Genomic DNA, 19739 nt, shown 5'->3' on the forward strand with positions numbered 1-19739 from the left:
TGTTTACTTATAAAGAGAAGGCCCAGGGCAAATAATATATTCTGGAAGACCAGCATACCTGCTCTTCATCTCTGAAACATCACTTTATTCTTTTGAAGCATCGATATTTGAAAAGACAGCTGATTTGTTTGTATAAAAAAGGGACTATTGTTTGATTTAAATAGAGTTTCTGGTCATGTCTCGAATGTATTCCAGATCTTTTTCAATTCTCTGGCCATTCCCCCAGGCTCCAGAAGTTTCAAATATTTTATTCAATGTTTCTGAGAGCATATCTGCCAGTTCCAGCAATACCCGGGGATATAAATCATCCAGACCAGAAGATGTGAATTCGGTTAGAGCAGCTAAGTATTCTCTAACCAACTCTTTGTCTATTTTAACCTGCATTTCTCTTTCATCTCCCACAATGCTGCCTTTGTCAGATTGGAGTATTTTTCCTTTTATGTAAAGACAGATACAAAAAATAAATTCAGCAGTTCTACCTTCTCCCTGTTGCCCCTCACCCTCTTGGCATCTTTTCCCACTACTGGACCAACAATTTTCTTGACTGTCTTCTTGATCCTTACATATGAAAATAAACTATTTTTTGCTACTTTTGTCATTTATTGCAAGACTTAGCTGATTCTGGGCCTTAGACCTGCTAGCTCCATCCTTGCATATTTGGACTATTTACTAGTATTCTGCTGCATTTACAATCCTCTGTTCATTTTTTATTATTGTTGTTGTTTATCCCTCACTTATTGTGCAACTATTTTAGTCTTGCAAGGTTTCTCTTGTTTTTCTTTCTCAATAATATTGTTTTTGTCTAAAATTAGAGCTTATAACTACTGGTGCAAAGTTAATGAAATGCAGACTGATAGACTCCCCAAACTATGCCTACTAGAGCAAATAAAACTACAATCACAAATCTCCTGGATCACCAAACTAACAAATTTTGTAAGAAGCTGTGGCCTTCCTGTTTCTTGCGTAACAGGAGAACAATCTAAAAAAAGAGTTGGCCAAAGAATTAAGGATATAGAAGCACAAACTGATATAGCTATCCTTAGTAAGGTGGGTAACTTGAAATGGCTGAGTAAATAGAAATGTACTTTTCAAGTGGACAGTTATTTGAAGTTACAACTCCCAAAACATCTTAGGGAGATATTTACGAGAGCGAGATTCGAACAGCTTATCACAATGGTCAGATATGGGAGATTTCATGCTATACTGTACAATGAGCGTCTCTGCATTTGTGGAGCGGCAGAGGTAGAGGACCTGGCTCACATCCTATTTGACTGTTGTCTGTATAAGAGGGTGAGAGACAGGTATCTTGGTCTATATAGCAAACAAATGACCCATTGGGATCCCCATATCAAAATAACTTATGTCCGGTCAGAACTTGAAAATAACATTTAACGTAGCACAGTATTTAAACAAAATGATCCAGTTAAGATCTGCATATGTGGGACTGATTGGGGTAGATTGCAAGGGCGACTCCGAAATATAATGTTATCATATTTTATCTATATCTTAAATTTGTATTTTATTACTATTTCATCTTAAATTGCATTTTATTGTAATTCCATTTTAAATTGTATTTTATCAAATTCCATTTTGGATTGCTTTTATCAAGTTTTGGTGACAGTTTGGGCTAATCAATAAAGTTGTTGTTGTTTTTGTTTTGGCCTTTAATATCTTGTTTTTCAGAACTTCCCAAGAATCCAGGGAAATGTTTTTCCTCTAGAATTTTCATCCATTTAATCCTTTCTATACTTAGTTTGTTGAAATCAGCTCTCTTAAAATCTACAACACTAGAACATTCTTATTTGTTTTTAAAGTGCCTATGGATTAATCTCTTCATGACCCATTAAATTTATATAGGCATGATATGAGATTGATTTGACTATAGTTCCCTGGATCATTTTTCTCTTCTTTGCAGGTAGTGAAACTGAACAATCAGGATCCCTTAGCTTCTAGATGTAGTAAAGTACAGATACTCTAGATGGAGCAGTGCATCCATTGTCCATGTCTTCTATCAGGAAAAAATGTGCAGGCCATACTCCAAAACTGCTGTAGATTAGGGAGAGGAAAACAGGATAGATTTTAGAAGAAAATTGCTCTACGAACCCAATCACAGATTTCCCATATTTAGTAATTAGTAATTTACTAATTTATTTATGTTATTATATTATTATTTAATAATTAGCAATTTATGATTGGGTTCTAAAATGAACATAGTTACAATGATTTTTTTTTGCTCAGTCATTCATGTTTTCAGCAAATACATCTGCAGCAAAAACGCTTTAGCCTGTTTTAACTTCCATACTAAAAAGTATTAATGTCTTTAGGAAAAAAATAGTGTCACTGAACAACATTGCCAGAAAGAGGAAATTATGTGCAATGTTTATGTTGATCCCTCTCCATTTATAATGTAGCAGAGCTGGCTGAAAGGCTTTACAGGAGCCTGGCCGGGGAGAGGGAAGCTTGGACAGCTGCTGCCAGTTTTGGGCAGGTGTGGATTGGGCAGAAGGAAAGAAAAAGGAAAGAAAAGGGGTGGGGGGGTTGCTGTTGTCGGAGAGAGAGCAGGTGAAGTCAAAGAGAGATCTGAGGTTTTAAGCCAGGGGTGTCAAACTCAATTTCATTGAGGGCCGCATCAGCATTGCGGTTGCCCTCAGGGGGCTGGGTGGGTGTGGCCTGGGTGGGTGTGGCCTACTGGGTGGGCGTGGCTAGAGTGCGTATGGCTTACTGGGTGGGCGTGGCCAGCTCTACATCGTTGGCATCAAGGGTGCCTATGGGAGGACCTGGGAAGGAGTGGGACAGATCTGAGGGTCTCTGGCAGAAGGGGGGGTCTCTGGGCCAGGGCCAAGGCAGTGGGGGCCGTTCCCTCCCTGTTTCCAGGATGGCTTCGCGGGCCGCATGAAACCACTTCGCGGGCCGGATCTGGCCCCCGGGCCTTGTGTTTGACGTGTCTGTTTTAAGCTGATCCTTTTCTGTGAAGGAGAGAGAGAGAGTGAGAAGGTGGAATTTTACTGCTTTCTTTCACTGGGGGGGGGGATATCTCAAGCGGAGGCAAGAGAGAGAGTGAGGAGAGGAAGTTGCTGGGGCTGCTAAATTCAGATTTTAACAATAAAGGACAGGGAAGGGGTTTTGACTCCGACGAGACCTGAGATTGCGAGCGATGACAGAAGAGGAGGAGAGGCTGGTCATCACTGCTTTAGAAACTAGCAGCCATCCAAACTGATTATTGCTACTTGTGCAAGTTATAGATACTGTGGGGAGTGCCCTTGCAGGGCGAGTTTTTACTGCAGAATGCTGATTACCTTTGTTCATGTTTGTATCGCTGCCTGGAGCCAGGGTTTTCCCCACCCCACTTGTTTCCAAATGGTCGCTGTGAAATCATTGACTATTGCTGCTATGACTGCCTGGGGCTGTTAAACACTGTCATGCATTGACTGTCGGGGCTAGGGTCTGGTCATCTTTGTTCCTGAAAGCCCACCTTTGGACGACAAGAGTCTGCCACCTCCTCTCTTCGTGTGAGCTTCTGCTAGAAGAGACACTTTACTAACATTTTGAGTGCGCAGCTGCAGAGCGTGATGGGAGGGGAGCGGGGCTGGGAGGGCCTGGGCTTTGGCGGCCTCTGAGGGGGTAACACTACATTTATATTGAAGACAATAGCTTTAATCCAGTTTCTGAAATTACAAGGACCTGCCCTAGCTGATCCTCTCAGGAAAGCACGACTCTTGACTTCATATGATTAATCGAAAGAACTTTTATTGAGAGAAAGTGGTTGCAGTAAAGACAGGTGGAATCTAACAGTCGCACGCAAAGCACAAAGCAATTCTTCCCATTTTAAAACCAACCCTCTGACCAGTCCACCAGCAGCCAATACAATGCCACAACATTGATTTGAGAGCACTAAGGTACAGGCTTCATAACAGGTCATCCTCAGGGCACAGCAACCTTGGAGTCAGGCTGGAACCATCTGAGAGGGAGTCCATTTCATCTCTGAAAACATCCCCCTCCTTAATTCCCATGCAGTTACAGCAAAAGCGAAAGCATGCAAAGAATGCTCCCCCAGAGCTGCCTCCCCCCCATAGAATGGCAGGGCACCCAAAAGGGGACCTGACATATTGCCACTCCTAAAGAAAGGGAATAAACCTGTAGAACAAAACAAAAGGGGAGATAAAATAGAACATTAAAGAAATCATTTAGGCTTGTCAGCATATTGATTATGAAAATGTTTCACTAGTCTAGGCGCTTTAACATGCCAATGATCAACCCACTCATTCTGGGCAGTAGGGAAATCTTTCCTTGCCACTAAATATTGAAGATTCCCCTTATGCGTATGAGAGTCTAAAATCTCTCTCAGCTCAAAATGTTGTGTCCTCCCCCCTGTCATTAAGAGTTCAGGGACAGGGAGGGACTGGTCTAAGGGGTGAAGAGATTTCAGGTTTCAATAAACTGCGGTGAAAAACTGGATGGACCCAACAAAGGGACTTTAGCAAATCTAATTCTACTGTGACCATATGTTTGATGAGGAAAGTCCCCAAAAATGTAGGTCCCACTTTCTTTGAAGGTTGAAGCAACTGTAAATAGCATGTGGAAAGTTAAACTCAGTCTCCAACATTGAAAGACTTAGGCTCAGTTCTTTTCTTGTCAGCTTGAGCTTTGTATGCATCTTGAGCTTTTTCAAAGGCCTTCCGTATGATAGGCCAAGTATGTTGTAGTTGGGTGACCCATTCTTTCAATGATAGCACCGTAGAGTTATTTGCAGGGAGTTCAGACATAAGTTTGAAATCTTGACCAGTGGCCACCCAGAAAGGGGTGATACCTGTGCTGCTATGTAGAGAATTATTGTATGCTATTTCTACAAACGATAAAGTCCAGTTATCTTGTTGATAATAAAGCATTTAAGGTATTGTTCCAACACTGAGTTTACTCATTCACATTCCACATTTGTTTGGGGATGATGACTGGACCTGAGTCCTTGGTCAGTACCAAGTAGGTTCAGAAAGGCTTTCCAAAGGATAGAGGTAAACTGCATCCCACTATCTCAGATGTTGCATTGGGGTGTTCCATGTAGTCTATAAATGTAATGCAGGAGTAATTTGGTAGAGCCCTGTGCAGATGGGATCTACTGGCATGGAATAAAATGCACCTGCCTGGAGAACAAATCAGTCACCTCCCAAATTACAGTATTTCCTGTTCTTTCGGGGAGTTCCACAATAAAGTCCATAGAGATCTCTCTTTAAGGTGCTGATGGCTCGGCTACCGTCTGAACAAGTCCTGTTATCTTTCCTTGCCACCGCTTGGCCAAGGCACATACAGGGCAACTGGCCACGTAGTTTTCAGTGTCTTTATTATGGATGGCCACCAACATTGCCTTTTCACTAAGTATAACGTTTTCACAAAACCAAAATGTCCTGCCATTTTTTAATCATGGCAGTTTCCTAGGATCATGAGTTTCTGACTGGCTGGTACATAAAGCTTTCCTCCCACTCAAGCTAGTCCATCTCAGATTGAGTAAACATTACTATGAGTTTAGAACCATTTATTGTCCATTACTGCAGCTTTATGGACGGAAATCACTGTCTTCTGAAGTTTTTCTTTTTGCCTGTACCTGGGTGGTTACTTGAGCCACCACCTGATGGGATGGGAGCACTGGCTTAATTACCTCTTCCTTGGAGCAACTGTACTGCAGCATACATGACTGCAGCAACTAGAAAATTCTCTTTCCCCCCCCCCCAGGAAATAGTGCAGAGTGAAATAAAAAACAGTTGAAGTACTGTGCACATTCCATTTGTTTAGGAGAAAGCTTACAAGTGGTTTTCAGGATCTCCAGATTTTTGTGATCAGTCCATACTTTGAAAGGTATTTTACTCCCATCTAAGAAGTACCTCCATCATAGAAGTGCCCATCTCACTGCATAAGCTTCTTTCTCCTACACAGCCCATCACTGTTCAGTCTAGGAAAGTTTTATGGAGGTGTAAGCGCAGGTTTGCAGCTGCCCATTTTCATTTTCCTGCAGTAAAACAGCTCCCACAGCTACATTGCTCGTATCAGCTTGTATAACAAATGGCTTTGTTGGGTCAGGGTGCTTTAGAACAGTTTTGGCTGCAAACAAGCGCTTGAGTTTCTCAAACATGGCTTGATATTCCATCAACCATTTTAAGGGTGGACTAGGTTTAGGTTTATTTCCTCCTTTAGTTTTTAGAAAGTTTGTAATGGGGAGGGCTATTTGAGCAAATAAAGGAATGGATTGCCTGTAAAAAAATTTGACCTCTAGAAAGCTTTGCAGTTTCTTCCTAATGCAAGTTGGTGCCCATTCTAGCACCACTCTGACCTTTTCGATGTCCATTTCAATCCCCTCATGCAAGATGCGGTAACCAAAGTAGTCTATTTTGCTTTGGTGAATTCGCATTTAGAAAGTTTTGCATACAATTTGCCAGCACGTAGCTTCTCGAGAACTGCCCTCACCAGTTTCATGTGTTCTGCTTTGTTCTCAGTGTAGATCAAAATGTCATGCAGATACACCAGCACCCGTTTGTACAGATGCTCATGTAAAACCTCGTTGACAGCAGGAGCTCTCTGTAGTCCAAAAGGGAGCACTTTGAATTGGAAACAACCCAGTGGGCAATTGAATGTGGTATCCATTCATCCCTTTTCTTGATCCTTACACAGTAATACACTTCCCGCAAGTCCAGCTTAGTAAAAATTTTGCCCTTAGCCAGATGAGCTAGCATGTCCTTCATCAAGGATTGGGGGTAGACATTCTCCACACTCATGGCATTTAACCCTCTGTAATCCACACATAAATGAAGAGTCTCGTCCTTCTTTTCCCAGAACAGGATTGGGCCTGCCACCCAGGTTCATGCCAGTTAAATGAAACCTCAGGCTAAATTCTTATCAATGAACAGTCGCAATTCCTCTAGGTCTCTGGGGGTCATTGAGTACAGTTTCAATTTTAGTATTTGGTGCCCAGTAGGATTTCTATAGCACAGTCAGTAGGTCTGTAAGGGGGGAGTTCATCTGACCCCTTCTCGCTAAACACATCTCTGAGATCTCTGTATTCCTTAGGGATGACAGGGACGTCCTCCCCTTGCATGGTAGCTCCTAGCTTGTGCCATTTGGTGGTCACCTTTTGAATTTTCTCCTAGGTCTGGGAGGGACGGCATATCCGAAATTTTAACAGTCCTCTCTTCCAATTCACGTAGGGGTTCCACTTTTTTAGCCAGGCTAGCCCTATGACTAGGGGTCTTTCCATCCCAGGTGCCACCATGAAACTCAGGACTTCTGAATGGGCCCCCATCTGCATCCCTATGGGCTTGGTGGCAAAAGTTGTCGGAATGCCCCCTGCAACAGACCCATCTCGTTGGCAGAATGCAATTGGGATTTTTAGCTTCCTCAGTTGGATTCCCAGTTTCTCGACCAGTGCTGGATTTATCAAGCACCTGGTGCAGCCCAAGTCTAATAAGGCCCTTAAATTGGCTTTCAGCCCTGACCCAGGGAAGCTCAGTTCTATGGGAATGGTCACTGGCATATCCAAGCCACTTACCAGGGGATCGTTGTCAGAGTTGGTGTCCGTCAACACCTGGCCGTCGTCTGGTGGGGTTGGAATTTTTTGGTGATGAACTCCTTGACCTCCACTTCTTTCAACACTTCTCTGGCCCTTGCCTGTGCCTTGATGCTTTTCTCCACAGGGTTTGGTCTTGCCTTCTTGGCTGGACAGCCAGTCTTACGTTCTGTGGCTTGGTGTCCTTCCTGGCCACATTTATTTATTTTATTTATTTATTTTTGGGACTTATATGCCGCCCTATCTCCCAAAGGACTCAGGGCGGCTTACAACAATAAAAAACAATACAAAAATTAAAAACAAATTAAATAACAGCCCCAAAATAAATTAACTACAGTTAAAAATTAAAACATATTTAAAAACCCATCATCAATCCAGGTCAGCCTGATGGAAGAGAAAAGTTTTGAGGTCGCGGCGAAAGGACCGGAGGTCCGGGGCCATCCGAAGCTCAAGGGGAAGCTGGTTCCAAAGGGCTGGTGCTCCCACAGAGAAGGCCCTCCCCCTGGGGGTCGCCATCCGACATTGTCTGGCCGACGGCACCCTGAAGAGGCCCTCTCTGTGTGAACGCACTGGGCGATGGGAAGTCGTCCCCGGTAGCAGACGGTCCTGCAAGTATCCCGGGCCTAAGCCATGTAGGGCTTTAAAGGTAAGCACCATTTAAAACAAGCTGTGGGTCAGACTTTTGAAGCCTGGAGTTTAATTGCTTCCCTTTTCTCCAGGGGTGATCTTTTCCATGACCTTGCTGTGTGGTACTTGTTCTGGGCTTGGACGACCTCTACTTCCTCAGCCAGTACACACCAGTCATCGAGGGTTTCCTCTCAGGTTTGGTGGGTGTCACCAACAGTCATCCTAGCTGGGTCTTGCATGCCTTAAGGTTATGGAATCATCCATCATGAAGCCACGGCTTGCTTCATGAGGAGGTTGCCGTGGTGAGCTTGACCACTTTCCCCCCCCCCTTATCTTCAAGCTCTTACAGCTCCACTTGATATTCACACCTCGGCTGCCTCAGGTGAGGGTTACTCTTTGGTTCTCCCTTCTCAGTCATATTTCTTCCCAATCCCAATGGACCATCTGGGTTTTATTGAATCCTCCAGGCCTGCAGCCACCTCCATCCATCCAGAGGGGTCCACTCCAGGGTGAGCCCTGCAAGAGGCTTCCCCCCAGCATTCCATTTCCTCTTGCTCACTGACCTGTGCAGACATTCCTTGCACAGTCCCCACAGTAGGGCTAAGTGCCTCTCCAGGTTGACAGACTTTGCAGATTCCACCTAATGTAAAGACCTGCCCAGCTGATTCTCTCAGGAAAGCACAACTCTTGACTCCATATAATTAATCAAAAGAACTTTTCCTGAGAGAAAATGGTTGCAGTAAAGACAGGCAGAATCTAATGGTCCCGAACAAAGCACAAAGCAGTTCTTCCCATTCCAAACCCAACCCCCCTGGCCAGTCCACCAAAAGCCAATACAGTGCCACAAGGTTGTTTTGAGAACCCCGAGGTACAGGTTTTATAACAGGTCATCCTCAGGGCACAGCAACCTTGGAACTGGTTGGAACCAGCTAAGAGAGAGTCCATCTTCCCCTCCAACAGAATGACAGAGCACCCAAAAGGGGACCTGACAGACATAGAGATATTAACCTACAGGTAGATCTCTGGTTACAGTGAAGATTGAAAGTTATGAGGGTGCTGAATAAGTGGGAATTATAACTGGCCCACAAGATTGTGGATCTCACAGCATTCCAACAGTCACATGGTTGCAATTTGGACACTTAGCAACCGAATCACAATTATGATGGTTGTAGCATTCCACAGTCATGTGATTGCAACATGAATGGGGAAGCCAACATGGAGAAGTAAATTTCTCTTGTTCCCACCACATTTTCAGTCATCCGCCCACTTGCACACCTGCCCACACTGCATAGCAGATTTGGCTCAGATTCTTTTAGTTTTAAATGATAAACGGATATGTTACAAGATATGTTCCCAGCATTCATCTTTCCTTTAAGAAAGATACCACAGATAGATTGAATTTAGAACTATTATTTCCGGCTTCCGGATGGCAAGGCGACGCTGGAGGCAGCCATTTCCTGGCTGTCAGCCTCGCAGCTCCGTAGAGCCGCCGAAAACAGCGCTTCTCAGCTGTTCGGCGGCTCGGAAGCCCCCACCTCGGGAGAAGAGGAGGGGTGAGCGTCCAGGTAGGGGTAGAGCTCTCCGGGGCTGCCAGAACCTATAGTTTTGGCGGCGGAAGGATTGAGCCCCCCCCCCCGAAGCCTGGGCATGCTCCGGACTGCGAGGTGCCTCTGCTCCGGGTTTTTTGGAGCAGAACAGGGCGTTCGCAACCATCCCTGCTAGCAAGGAAGAGCTTTTGAGAACGAGGACGCAGGCAGAGCGAAGCAGGAGATTTTGGTGAAGATGATGCTTTGATCTTTAACTCAATGGACTTTGCTGAATCTGCATGTGAAAGTGCGTAGTTAACAATAGAGGGTGAAAATGGCGGCTATATCTTCTAAAGCTCCTGCCCTGAGGCAGCAGTCTTCGGTGAAAACTTCATTATCCTCTGCATCTGAATCTGTATCAGCTTTTACAGTAAAAGATTTGCAGAATCTGTTGCAAGAGACTATGGAAAAGCAAATGCAGCAATTTGTTGAGATAATGGAGAAAAAGTTGGAGGAGAAGTTTACAGAGAAATTAAAAGAAATGAGAGCAGACATCACATCTGCAATAGAGGGCATGGTTAAAAGTATTGAGATTTTGGATGACAGAGTGGAAGATCTTGCTCAAAATGATATTAGATTGGAAGCCAAAATGACAGAAACTGAAAATGTAATAGAGAAAATGAATTATGATTTGATTTCGACACAATATTCTCAGATGGAGTTTGCTTTAAGAATCAGAGGCCTAATAGAAAATCCTAAGGAAAATTTGGAGAAAATGGTTTCTGAGGCTTTGGAAGGGGTGTTGAAGCGACCAGCAGATGAAATAATGCAAGATATAGATAAAATCTTCCGTGTTAATTCGTGGATCGCAAGACAAAGGAAACTACCTAGAGATGTGGTGGTTTATTTTACAAAGAGAATGATTAGAAATGAAGTTATCCAGGCCTCCTACAACACTGATTTTGTAATTGCTGAGCAAAAAGTTCTGATTTTAAAAGAGATCCCTGCAAAGATTTTAAGGAAAAGGAAGGAATTTGCTTTTTTGACACAAGAATTGAGACGACGTGATATTAAGTTTAGATGGCAAATACCAGTGGGGATGGTGGTGACCTATGAAGGTACGAGGTACTGTTTTACCACGGAGATTCAGGCACATGATTTCTACAGTAATGTTTTAAAAGCAGTCCCCATACCATCTTTGGAATCTACAAAGAAAAAAGGTGAGAGAGAGTCTCAACGTTCCAGAGAGAACCTGCATGTTGCTGAAGGGTTAACGCAGGCAGATGTGAAAGATACAAGAGTGGGTCAAATTTTATTATCACTGGAGAAGGCCAGAAATTGGAAGAGGCGTGTTACTTCTGGACGAATGAATCAAGCCTGAAGATTTAGTCATATAACTGTAAGAGACAATAATGTAATAAGGATTATGGGAATTGGAATTGCTAGAAGGACTAAATATTTGGGGATATATTTTTTACCCTTATAAAATAATTATGTAATATTTCGTGTTGCTTTAGTTCTAAGATGATTATGGAAAGTTAATTGGGAAGATTTGTAGTAGTGTTTATTGATATTCTGTAGGTTATGATTTGTTATTTGGATGAAAAATTTTAAGCTTTTAGTTGGATAGAAGAATAGTTTTATAAAATTGATATAAATTGGTTTTTTTGTGATTGAAGTTAATTTGTAATATTTTTATGGGTAATATTGGCATAGGTAATAGAATACAAGAATATAAGAATGATGTGATTATATAAAAATTTCTTAAGTTTGGAAAGTAATCTATGGTATTTTAAGTTGTATAACACATTAGGATAATGTGAATTTAAAGCTTAGTTGGAATGAGGAATAGTTTTAGACAATTGATATAAATTGGTTTATTTGAGATTGTTTTTATTGGATATCAGATTGGAAGGTATTATTTTGTATTTGAATAATCATTGATATGATATATATATGTATGTTTGGAATTTACCTATATGAGTTAAAGTTTGATAGTTTGAATAGTTTAGGATTGTTTGCGTAAGTTTTTTTTCTTCTTTTTTTTGGTTGGTTAAAGAAAAAATGTATTGTAAAACTTTTTAATAAAAAAAAAGAAATATTATTTCCATTTCTCGGCACAAGAATAAGGACATTGAGAACTGGGAATTGGATCAAAGAAGAGTATGCGGAATGGTTAAAATAACAAGACGTAGTTTGTAAATGAGATTATTAGCCTAATATCTAAAAAGATATGAGAAAAATATTTTCTGTTAAAGCCCAGAGCAGAAGGACCAACCAACTGAAATTAACTCTGATTCAAGCTAAAACCTAGGAGGAGCTTCTAATGGAAAGGGTGTTTAAGTAGTGAAACAGAATTGCCTTGAATACTGCATACTTTCTACCTGGAAGTTTTCAAATGGGATTGGTATTCCTACTATTAGCTGGCAACTGGATGAAGTTATATACAGGTGAAACTCGAAAAATTAGAATATCATGCAAAAGTTCATTTATTTCAGTAATGCAACTTAAAAGGGGAAACTAATATATGAGATAGACTCATTGCATGCAAAGCAAGATAGTTCAAGCTGTGATTTGTCATAATTGTGATGATTATGGCGTACAGCTCATGAAAACCCCAAATCCACAATCTCAGAAAATTAGAATATTACATGCAGTCAATAAAACAAGGAGTGTACATAGAACAATATTGGACCTCTGAAAAGTATAAGAATGGATATATACTCATTACTTGGTTTGGGCCCCTTTTGCAGCAGTTACTGCCTCAATGTGGCGTGGCATGGAAGCTATCAGCCTGTGGCACTGCTAAGGTGTTATGGAAGACCAGGATGCTTCAATAGCAGCCTTCAGCTCTTCTGCATTGTTCGGTCTCATGTCTCTCATCTTTCTCTTGGCAATGCCCCATAGATTCTCTATGGGGTTCAGGTCAGGCGAGTTTGCTGGCCAATCAAGCACAGTAATCCCACAGTCATTGAACCAGGTTTCGGTGCTTTTGGCAATGTGGGCAGATGCCAAGTCCTGCTGGAAAATGAAGTCAGCATCCCCATAAAGCTCGTCTGCGGAAGGAAGCGTGAAGTGCTCCAAAATCTCCTGGTAGACGGCTGCATTGACCCTGGACTTAATGAAGCACAGTGGACCAACACCAGCAGATGACATGGCTCCCCAAATCAACACAGACCGTGGAAACTTCACACTGGACTTCAAGCATCTTGCAGTGTGTGACTCCATTCTTCCTCCAGACTCTGGGTCCTTGGTTTCCAAATGACATGCAAAAGTTGCTCTCATCAGAAAAGAGGACTTTGGACCACTGAGCATCAGACCAGGTCTGTTTTTCTTTAGCCCAGGTAAGACGCTTCTGACGTTGTTTGTTGTTCAGGGGCGGCTTGACAAGAGGAATACGACATTTGAAGCCCATATCCAGAATCCATCTGTGTGTGGTGGCTCTTGATGCACTGACTCCAGCCTCAGTCCACTCCTTGTGAAAGTCCCCAACATTTTTGAATGGCCTTTTCCTGACAATCCTCTCCAGGCTGCGGTCATCCCTGCTGCTTGTGCACCTTTTTCTTCCACACTTTTCCCTTCCACATAGCTTTCTATTAATGTGCTTTGATACAGCACTTTGGGAACATCCAACTTCTTTTGCAATTACCTTTTGAGGCTTTCCCTCCTTATGGAGGGTGTCAATGATGGTTTTCTGCACAACTGTCAGGTCAGCAGTCTTCCCCATGATTGTGATTCCTACTGAACCAGACTGAGAGACCATTTAAAGGCTCAGGAACCCTTTGCAGGTGTTATGGCTTAATTAGCTGATTAGAGTGGGACACTTTGAGCCTAGAATATTGCACCTTTTCACAATATTCTAATTTTCTGAGATTGTGGATTTGGGGTTTTCATGAGCTGTAAGCCATAATCATCACAATTATGACAATTATTGAACTATCTTGCTTTACATGTAATGAGTCTATCTCATATATTAGTTTCCCCTTTTAAGTTGTATTACTGAAATAAATGAACTTTTGCACGATATTCTAATTTTTCGAGTTTCACCTGTATAAGGTCCCTTATAACTCATTACATTCTTGTGATTCACTCTATGATAGTAGCACATGTAGGAGTTTATCTCATTTTTATATTCATTACAAAATTAAATCAAGATCATTATTATTTTTCAAGGACACACTTCTCCATTTTGCAGTTGAATCTTAATTTTTTATGTTCTCTTTCACAGAGAACCCTTTCTTCACCACAAAACTATTGCATATCTGGTGCATATCTTGTTACTTAAGACTGAGGCATAGTTCTGTTTATTGTTTGTGTGTGTGAAAGTAATAGCACTATAATTTCTGAAATTTGTTTAATTTTCAATTAATGCTTCGACTGCCATGAACCATCTGACAGAAGATCTGCATGATATGTGCATTAATTTGTCTTCAATTTCTGCCAGGGATAAATATACTAGCGCAAGTACAGTGTGTTGGATATCCCTTTTTATTCTCTCATTCCTCACATAGATTTTCACTACTAGAAAAACCTTCCCATTGCATTTTTGCATGATTTGCCTATATTGTCTTGGAAAATGACATTGTGATACAAAAACAGGGCTAGGCTCTTGTGAGAAAAATGCAATTTATAAAGTTAAGCTCTTTGAGAGTAAAAAGTGAAGTAGGCATCTAATTTGAAGGGAAAATGTCCATTAGTTGTCAGAATTTTAGAAAACACTTATTGCATAGAAAAATGTCTTTATCTTGCCATTTGCGTGTTAGTTAGACAAGTTTATAGCAATGAGACATTGGAAGTCACATACATTGCCTGGCATGTGAGAAATTAGTTTGGAATGGAATGGAATGGAATGGAATGGAATGGAATGGAATGGAATGGAATGGAATGGAATGGAATGGAATGGAATGGAATGGAATAACAGAGTTGGAAGGGACCTTGGAAGTCATCTGATACAACCCCTGCTTGAACAAGAGATTCTGTACCATTTCAGACAAATGGTTGTCCGGTCTCTTCTTGAAATCCTCCATGTTGGGGCACCTACAACTTCTGAAGGCAAACCATTCCACTGGTTAATTGTGCTCACCTAGAAAATTTCTCCTTAGTTCTAGATGGCTTCTCTCGTTGATTAGTTTTCATCCATTGCTTGTCTTGCCTTCATCTATTTTGGAAAATTATCTTTGAGGCAGTCCCTCAAATGTTGGAACACCGCTATCATATCTCCCCTATTCTTTTCACCAAACTACTGCAACTATTCATATGTTTTAGCCTCCAGCGCCCTAATCATTTTTGTTCTTCTCTGCACTCTTTCCAAAGTTTCAGCATCTCTTTTATACTGTGGTGACCAAAATTGGATGCAGTATTCCAAGTTTGGTCATACTAAGGCTTTGTAAAGTGATACTAATACTTCATGTGATCTTGATTCTCTCTGTTAATGCAGCCTAGGATTGCATTGGCTTTTTTGGCTGCTGCTATACACTATTGGTTCATATTTAAGTGACTGTCCACTAGGACTACAAGATCTCACTCACAGTTACTACTGTTGAGCCCGTTTCACCTAATCTTTACCTGTGATTTTAGTTTTTCTTTTCTAAGACGAAATGACCTGATCTTGAGCTTATCTTTTAAGATATTGGCTATTCCTGCCAGCTTGGTGTTGTCAGTAAATTTAATGAGTTCCCCTTCTAATCTCTCATCTAAATTATTTATGAAAATGTTGAAAAGTACTGGGCCTAAAACAGAACCTTGGGATACCCCATTCCTTCCTTCTTTCCATGTAGATGTAGTTCCATTGAGGACTTTAAAACTGATTCTGCTTACATAGACAGATTGCCAGAAACTACCTCAGGGCTAGCACTCAGTTATCTACAATTAAATTTTGATTTGGCTGTTTTAGAAGTTGATGACTGAGTAAGGTAAAATCACTAATCTACTTTCATATATGTATTCATGTATGCACTCCTTGTTCAAATACTTTGATAAATTAGTGGACATCTGGAAGAGGCACATTTTTCAAATAATTTTGGCCACAACATATAAAATAATACGATTGGTAAGTGGTCCTAATAAATAGTTAGTGAATCTTGCCTGCCGAAAATGCAAAACAGATGTATCTTTGTTCTTTTCAAATGACTTTGATGAATAAACTGTATGTGACATCATATCCAAGTTATTGGATATCTTCAGTCTGGCAGAGAAATCTTTTAATGTTTTTTAAAAGTTTCCATTGTAGGCACTGAAGTGATTCCAGTGTACTGAACTTAGAACAAATAATCGCAGGTTCAGACACTCAGACTGTTTTTAGTCCAAACGTTTATAAGTTGCATTCTTTAAGGCTTTCTTCTCAGAGCAGTAAGCTTTTTCCACCCTCTCTTTAGTAAAACTGGAGCTAGAAATTTGGAAAGCATTTTTCTGATTTTTTTTTTCATTTAAATTTTTTTGGGAGGTAATATAAACAAATCTGATGCAACATTCTATTATTGTTTGTTTGTTTGTTTGCACATTTTCCCCCCATCTCCCCCCACCCCGGAAGATTAATCCAGCAGCCTGTTTTGCTTTTATTTCATGTGTCAAGAAGTAATATATTTTTTATGGCTGCTTCATTTATAAACAAGTGTAAGCTGAACTTTTTTCTTTTTTACGGAATCCCTTTGGAATTTAATTTTCAGATATAAACACTTGGAAAAATTGGCAGCTGAAGAATATGAAAAGGAGCTGAGAAATCGAAATTTATGTTGGGACAAGAGTGATTTATCCTTGAATTTGGGTGGTTCTTTAGTCCCAACTGTTACCATTCCCAAATGTGCCAGCCCAGGTTTAATAGATTCACATGAGAAACCATCAGCTTGTATGACTTCTTGCATAACATCACAAATTCTAGAAGGTAAGTGTTGTAATTATGGCAAATACTTTTTATTGACTATATGGTGTTCCATTTTATGACAGTGTGATTGTTGTTGAAACATATGCTTAGAAATTAGAAAATAATATTTTAGAAATTAGATTGAATTTAAAATCATGGTGAAAAGGGGCTGTAAATGGATACTCTAGAATTAGAGGCAATATTCCTTTGAATGGCAGTTGCTTGGAAACCCAAAAAGGATGTAATATTATGTTAATATTGACCTTTGAGGAATTAAATACTACACTAAATAGGCCTTTGATTTGATTCAGCTTTTGGTACATTCTCTTGCATATTAACAATCTCATGCAGTCTGGCTGAAATTACACAGTTTAACAGGATTGGAATAGAAGACCTCCAAGATCTTTTCTATGTTCTGACATTCCATTGGCTTCTCATCTCTTTACTATCCTTCCCCCAGTTTGAAAAATACCTCATTCAAATCTAGTGTGGAATTTCAAGAGCTTATCATTCAATATATATATTGTTCATAACAGGATGGATTATTGCTTAAAATCCTTCAGGTTTTCTAGCATAATGGTTATAATACTTTGATTTGATTAATCTTCCAGGTCCACATAAAGTCTGCTGATTCAGTTTTAATTCAGAAATCAAAAATAATTAATTTTGCCCTGATTGTATTCAGAAAAGCAGTATCTTCTGTGGGTCTTGATCCAGAGAATGAATCAATAATCCTTGTTTATTATGGAAGACTTATAAGTGACACTATATTGACTGGAGGCATGCACATTGAATAACAAGATCCTTGTGAAATTCTGAAAAATAATAGCAGTGCTTTTGAAAGTAGAAAATTCTTTTAGAACAAACTGGGTGGCATAAAGATAGGAAATCTGGGTATATATGTTCAAATTTTTCTTTGCCTAAATTTTAATTTGTATTACATTTAAATTATTTGTACTACATTTTTGTTAGGTACCATGTAGCTGTTAAATAAAAAAAAATGTTAGAGTGTATATGTAAATGAAATAGTTTGGTTTTTGTTTCAAGGATGTCTGAAAGATATGTAGCTTCATGGGCAAAGAAAAATACACAAAAGAACTAATTTTGGTAAATATAACTAATTAAATTGAGGGAGGGAGGGGAGGAAGGAAGGAAGGAGCCATGTTATATCCTTTCTGTGAGTTTAGCTGACATCATTTGCATCTGTTTAAATGTTTCCTTTTGAGGGATGTTCAATTTTAGTTGAATATCATTTGATTACTGGAGCTCAATTAAAATATGTTCATGCACTGTACATATGTATTTGTATTTTCCTTATAACATGATACTATAATTGATAATTACTTCTAAGTGTGGTATGTGGTCAAAAATAATTTCCACTTTCGTATACTGTGGTTTAATGCTATATGACACAATGTTGCCTATGTCTTGAGTTTCTTATCTTTAATGATTATTACTGCTGCAGTCATGCTGTTAGCCCAACTATCAGCTGAAGGAAGACTGGATGTAAGCTTTCTTCATCAGCCAATGTCAAACTTTAATTTAGTTTGTAAAGATTGGTCTGTATATTCACGTCTGGTTAGAAATATTTGGAATGGCAATCATTCAAATTCATTTTAGGGTGTGGCATTATAAAACTTTGCAAATAGATTGTACACATTTTGGATATTACTGGAAATTAAATGAGATAGATTACAAAATATTTTTTGCAGTAAAAGAAAGATAAATATCTCAGATTTACATGTAACTATCACCCCCAAATATAGTTGAATGGATAGCTGTTAACAAGCACAGAAAGCACTTTTTGAATATGGTTTGCTTAACAGCAGTATCATACAACCCAATTTTAATACCTAATGAAGAACCATACAGAATCTGCTTTATCCTTATTTTAAAGTCTCCAAACTATTCCTTAGCCTGTTGCAAAAAATTATCACAAATCGCAATTTGCAAGTCATTTTGTAATTTACTTTTCCTAATATAATTTGAAGACATTCAAACACAACTCTCTTCTGTAAAAGAAAAGACAAAAAAAGGATAAGTATAAAACAAGAGCCCCCAGACAAAACCAGTATGGTTACATAAAGAACTTTCTGATAGATTAAGAGACCAAAAAAAATAGAAAGAGGGACACATAACTAAAAAAGAATAACAGCAAATAACCCAAATTTGCAAAGATAAAGTCGGGAAAGCTAAGGCTCAGAATAAACTAGCAAATACCAAAAATAATTTTCAACATATAAAAAACAAAAAACTCAAGGAAATGATCATGGGAGGGACTGATAGGGAGAAATCACAATTGTATAATTCATTCTTTATATCTTTACACATAAAGAGAAAGCAGTACAGTAAAAGACAGAATAAGAATACAAATCAAAATAGAAAATGATAACAAAACATCTATTTATTTTAGACAAGTTCAAATCACCAGAACCAAATGGATTATATCTCAGCATTCTGAAGTATCTGATAGGGGTGGTCTGGGAACCACTGAACCATTTCTTTCAAAAATCCTGGAGCATCAGGAACTACCAGAGGAATAGGAAAATGCTAATGTGGTTCCAATCTTTAGAAAGGAAAAAAATGGATCCAGGAAACTATAGATGTACAACCTAGCAGCAATTACTTTTTCAGCAATCCTGAAAAAGATAAGATAGTGGATCTGTGATCACCCGCAAACCAACATAAGGTTTGTCAAAATACAAACCTTGTTATATTCTTTGACAAAGTGACTAAATTAGTGGATGAGGGAAATACTGTACTGTGGACATAGTATACTGAACATGGTTGAACATGGCCTTAGTAAACATTTTCTGAATTATCCAATATATTCAGAATAGAATTTTGTTTATTACCTTATGTTTTTAACTTTAAAACCACATTTTCACATTCTTTTATTTAGTCTTTGATATACATGTTGGAATTCAAGATTGGATAAACAGTTCAATAATTTCCTCTTTTTTGATTTAGGAGTAATTTGTGGCTTAGGAGCCTAGATTGATTCCTCCAAATCTTTTAAAAACATGGAATTTCAAAAGAGGCAATAGTACAATTATTTCAAATACAAGATTTCATAGGTCTAGAACAGACATGTCAAACACAAGGCCTGGGGGCCAGATCTGGCCCGTGAAGTGGTTTCATGCGGCCCGCGAAGCCATCCTGGAAACAGTGAGGGAAT

General features: G+C 39.7%; 1 protein-coding gene across 2 annotated transcripts in view; it reads left to right on the top strand.

Annotated features, from left to right (window-relative positions):
• Positions 1–19739, top strand: part of FHOD3 (formin homology 2 domain containing 3) — a 370562-nt gene that overhangs the window by 229420 nt on the left and 121403 nt on the right. For both annotated transcript variants that reach the window (XM_081344817.1, XM_081344818.1), the window contains exon 15: positions 16368–16582. In XM_081344817.1, coding sequence (XP_081200943.1) covers positions 16368–16582 — 215 coding nt within the window. The remainder of the gene's footprint in view (positions 1–16367; positions 16583–19739) is intronic.

The sequence above is a fragment of the Vipera berus genome (genome assembly GCF_964194415.1).
Source record: "Vipera berus genome assembly, chromosome: Z".
In the NCBI taxonomy this organism is placed as follows: Eukaryota; Metazoa; Chordata; class Lepidosauria; order Squamata; family Viperidae; genus Vipera; species Vipera berus.